Source organism: Rhea americana, unplaced genomic scaffold (genome assembly GCF_003343005.1).
Source record: "Rhea americana isolate MKP2758 unplaced genomic scaffold, rheAme1 scaffold_145, whole genome shotgun sequence".
NCBI lineage: Eukaryota > Metazoa > Chordata > Aves > Rheiformes > Rheidae > Rhea > Rhea americana.
Genome location: NW_028185539.1, coordinates 756,385 through 760,814, shown reverse-complemented (window position 1 = coordinate 760,814; position 4,430 = coordinate 756,385). Strand labels below are relative to the sequence as shown.

General features: G+C 54.6%; 1 protein-coding gene across 1 annotated transcript in view; it reads right to left on the bottom strand.

Annotated features, from left to right (window-relative positions):
• Positions 1-3,873, bottom strand: part of LHPP (phospholysine phosphohistidine inorganic pyrophosphate phosphatase) — a 114,046-nt gene extending 110,173 nt beyond the window's left edge. Inside the window, exons 1-3 of the mRNA XM_085299119.1 lie at positions 3,827-3,873; positions 3,441-3,451; positions 762-945 (exon numbers count right to left, since the gene is read on the bottom strand). Coding sequence (XP_085155245.1) covers positions 762-945; positions 3,441-3,451; positions 3,827-3,873 — 242 coding nt within the window. The remainder of the gene's footprint in view (positions 1-761; positions 946-3,440; positions 3,452-3,826) is intronic.
• Positions 3,874-4,430: the final 557 nt, after the last annotated feature.

Below are 4,430 nucleotides of genomic sequence, written 5' to 3'. Positions count from 1 at the left end.
GCGGCGTAATTGCTCGGCCCGTCCCCAGCGGAGGATGCCTGAGCTCCCGCTGATCGATATCCTATTACCGACTCCCGCCTATCTGCTGCCCGCAGCTTGCAGGTACCCGCTCCAGACCTCCTCCCCCGGCCTCATCCTAATATCGCTCGATTAAAACTTACCTTTAATAGATGACATCTATCGATCTGGCCCTCGCAAATCTGAAACTCCATTAGCACGGAGATGGCGAGGGGGGAGAGGGCTTATTTCGCCTCAGAAGGACTTTAATAACTTTTTTTTAATTGGTAAGAAATCCATATCGACACCTCACCCCCACCCCACCCGCGGCGAATGGTATCGCACAGCGGGGAGCCGCCGCGGCTCCTCCGCGGTGCCGTATCCGGCCCGCAGCTCACGGCGCCGGGCGGCCGGCCGGGGCGGCGGCGGCGGGGCGCAGGTGCCGGGCGGGCGGGCGAGCGGGCGGGCCCGCGGGGTGCCTCTCACGAGCGCCGCCATCTCCCCTAGATGCGCACTCCCCGGCGGAGAGCGGCGCGGAGCAGCGCGCCCACGAGGGCCCGCGACGGCCGGGGCCCGCGGCCGGGACCGAGCCCGCCGCCGCCCGCCTGCAGGACTTGGCCGCGCCGCCGGAGGAGCCCGGCTCGCCGCGAGGCGCCAAGCGGCGGCGGGCCGAGGCGAGCTGCGCCAAGCCGCGCCGGGCGCGCACCGCCTTCACCTACGAGCAGCTGGTGGCCCTGGAGAACAAGTTCCGGGCGACGCGGTACCTGTCGGTGTGCGAGCGCCTCAACCTGGCGCTCTCGCTCAGCCTCACCGAGACGCAGGTGAAGATCTGGTTCCAGAACCGCCGCACCAAGTGGAAGAAGCAGCACCCGGGCGCCGACGGCGCGGCCCAGCCCGCGCCCCCCGCCGCCGCCGCCGCCGGGGCGGGCAGCCCCAGCCCGCCGGGCCCTAGCGCCCTGCCCTTCCAGACTCTGCCCTCCTACGCCGCGGCCAGCGTGCTCTTCCCGGCCGCCGCGCCCCTGGCGCTGGGCGGCGCCGGCGCCGGCCCCTTCGGCCCCTTCTTGGGCCCCGCGTACCTCAGCCCCTTCTACGCGCCGCACCTCTGAGGCGCCGCCAACGGCCGCGCCGCCTAGTAACGGCCGCGCCGGCCAGTAACGGCCGCGCCGCCAACGGCCGCGCCGCCCAGTAACGGCCGCGCCACGGCGGGGACTCGGCCCGGCCCGCGGCTGGACCCTGTAGGAAAGCCGATTTTTTGGGTCTTCGCAGCAGCGTGCTTGAGGTACATACAGCCTCCTCGGACAAAAATATGAAAAAAGCCCCACGCCGCAACCACTGGATTCCGTTAGCGCTTCGGACACGGCATCGCGGGAGATGGAAGACATCACTCTCTGTGCGCGGCCGACGCGGCCTTGTCCGAGTTTGGCCCGTCCCGCGGTGCGTTGCCCGGCCAGCACGTGCCCCAGGCCCGCAGCCCTGAGCGCGGCCAGGCCCTGCCGCCGCGGACGCGGTCGTGCCCTGCGTCGTCAGCCTGGTGCGTCGTCTCCGGCTGCGCTGCACCGCACCGAGAGCTGCGCGCCGTGTCCTGCTTGCGAGGGAGTTGGGCGTTTTTTTCTGAGCAGGTGTAGGGGGCTGCAGCTCTGTATCAGGCAATAAGAATGAGATGTGTCCGATCACTGGGAAAATAGTCAATTATTTCTATATGTATTGCCTCTCTACCTTTCGATTCATTCCCATTGACTTAAAGGTTTTGGATGAAACCCTTCATCTAGAGATCATTCTTTCTGCAGAGAACAGTTGTTCTTGTAATAACATAGCATTAGTGCCAAATGAGGCAGAAAAGAAAACATAAATCAGAGAAAATTGCTGCATTATTCATTTTTTTAAGAAATGGGGCATTTGTGGTAGAAAATAAGTAAAATGCAGAATTTCCAGCATGCAGAGACCTATTTTCCATAACAGAGAAATACAGGCTTTTTCTTTTTTTCTTTTTGGAGCATTTGTTAGAAAGGAAAATCACATTTCATCTGCATCGTTACAAGCATCAGATTGAAGAGGAATTTTAGCTGGGGGCTTATCCATCCCTGAATGGCCAGGAAGTAATTGGTTTAAAAAAATCTGTCTCAAGCAGTTTCGCAAATTATTACAACATGCTGTTCACGACTCTATCCTCTCGGTCTTATGATGCTTTAAAGTACACATTGGCTCTTCAACCAAAAAACGTAGCTCGTAAATCCTATCTGTCTTCTTGTTTGTCAAAATAAAAGGGTTTTTTTAAATTACGCTGTGTTTGAGTGGCAGTAGTTGTATGGGGACGAGGTGGTGCTTGCATGGGGTGGCGTGTGGATCTGGGCAGCGTGCTGCCTGCCCGGTGCTCCGGGTGCTGGCAATGCCAGGCGCCGTGGGTGGCACCTGGGGCTCCCGAAGTGCGGGAGGGAGGATCTGTCACAGGACGTTACCCGGGTCGCCGTCGTGTCCTGCCTGACCAGCAGCTTCCCAAAGAGCTGAGAGGTGAAACCTGGGAGGCCGGGTGTCACCAACGCTCGCTGCCTCTGCTTTGCCGGGCCCCGAGGTAGACGAACGGAAACTGCCTGAAGTTGTCTTGCCACACCAAAGAACCGGTAATCAGTGTCTTCTCAACCACTTGTACAGCCACTAAGAAAACCTCCGGTTTGCCTCAGGACCCGATTCTGGAAGTCATGATGACAGTATGAATGTATTTACTTGCAGGTTAATTAAAGCAACTTTTATTAACAGTAACTGGAGTTATGTTAGAGTTAAGAAGGCTAGGGTCACCTCAATAGTTCGGCATGCATCCGAAGCTGTCCTGTTTTCTGGCCACCAAGTTGGCAGTCACAGGTATTGGAGATACCAGGTTGCAAACCTGATGAACAAACCTGCTGTCGTTTTCTGGATGCCTCAATTCAAGTAAGAGCTCCAGCCCTCAAGGAAGAGCTCCAGCTGTAGCAGGTCGTCTAGTCCATTCTCCTTGCCTCAGGTTAGGAGTAAGCAGACCTAAATCCCCTTGACCTGTTTGTGGTCTTATTTGTCATCATCACGTGTGAAAAAAGCAGCTCTTACTTGATATTGGGCTGTCACTCTGTGACATTCCTAGAACATGCAGAGGCTGGCACCTGTACTGCATTGAAACCTCAGGGGGGAAAAAAGCCTCGTGCCCTGTCATTTGTCATATGATTAGTTCTCTTCTTTAAGAAGTATAAATTACAGCAAAAAGTAGAAAACATTACAAATTGAAATAAAGCAAATCATATAACTTGATTCCTCCTTTGAGATTCAGTTTTGCTGTTCATAAACCTTTTCAGGGCTTTGTGGTTTGCCAGCAATTTTGTCTTTGGCAAAACTAGGTTAGCATCACAGGCAATTTGAATACTTGATCCCCATGCAAGAAATGCCAGCCTTTTCCACCTTTCCGTTTCGTCACTCACCTTCTACAGCTCTGGCCTCATGAAAAAGTTTCACAGTTACTGTCAGAGACCATACCAGTCACAGCTCCCCCTTGCTATTGCTTATCCTGCTTGGTACAACGTGGGGAGAGCGATGCGTAGCAAAGAGTCTGTGGATTTTGCAGCACTGATCACAGGCTGCCCCAGCTGCGGTGGCCGAACGGTTCCCAGCGGCTGGGACAGACCCCCTCCCGCCTCCGTCCGGGGGCCGCCGCTCCGGAGCTGGCCTCTTCGTCAGCTGTGGATGCGGCGACTTGCTGCCTGCGACGGCTGTGCTCCTGCACTCGCTCCTGCGAACAGGCGCTGTCAGCCACTGCGTTGTCCAGACCGCGTTACTCGCACTGGCAACACTATTGGAAATGCCTCACCGAGTATCCACCACCTCCACGGCAAGACGTAACAATTCGGAATACATAGTTGTGCCATATTTTCAAGCACAGACAAAAACTGACTTTACTCATTGCTGAATATAGATGTTAAAGGGAATCACAAGTAGGTCCCATTTGTAAAAATCAAAAACTGCCTCTTTATTAAATTAAAAGAGCTCTAAGTCAAAATGTTCCAGAGAAATAGGGAAGTTAATAGCCTCTCTCAATTCCAATTATATTGCTCCTTTCCAGACACCTGCAATAATACGTATAATGAGCAGGCATGAACAACTGGGATATTAGACTGCCTGAACTACTGGTAACTTCTGTGTCGTGCATTGTATGTATATGTATAACTCTGCTTGTAGTCTCTTCATTTCTATTCAATAGAACACCGTAGATGGCACCTGCCAATTCTGTAGGATGCTCAGAAAAGCAATGAAAGTCAGGATATCTGTGTGTTTATCAAAGACCTCACAAATCTGTTAAATGCCTCATCAGCCCACTAAGTGGTCAGGTAATTAAGGAATGATTGAGCAGTACTGCTCTGGTTCCATATATTGGTCACAATGAGATCAAAGTCTGATTTTCAGCAGCTTTACAA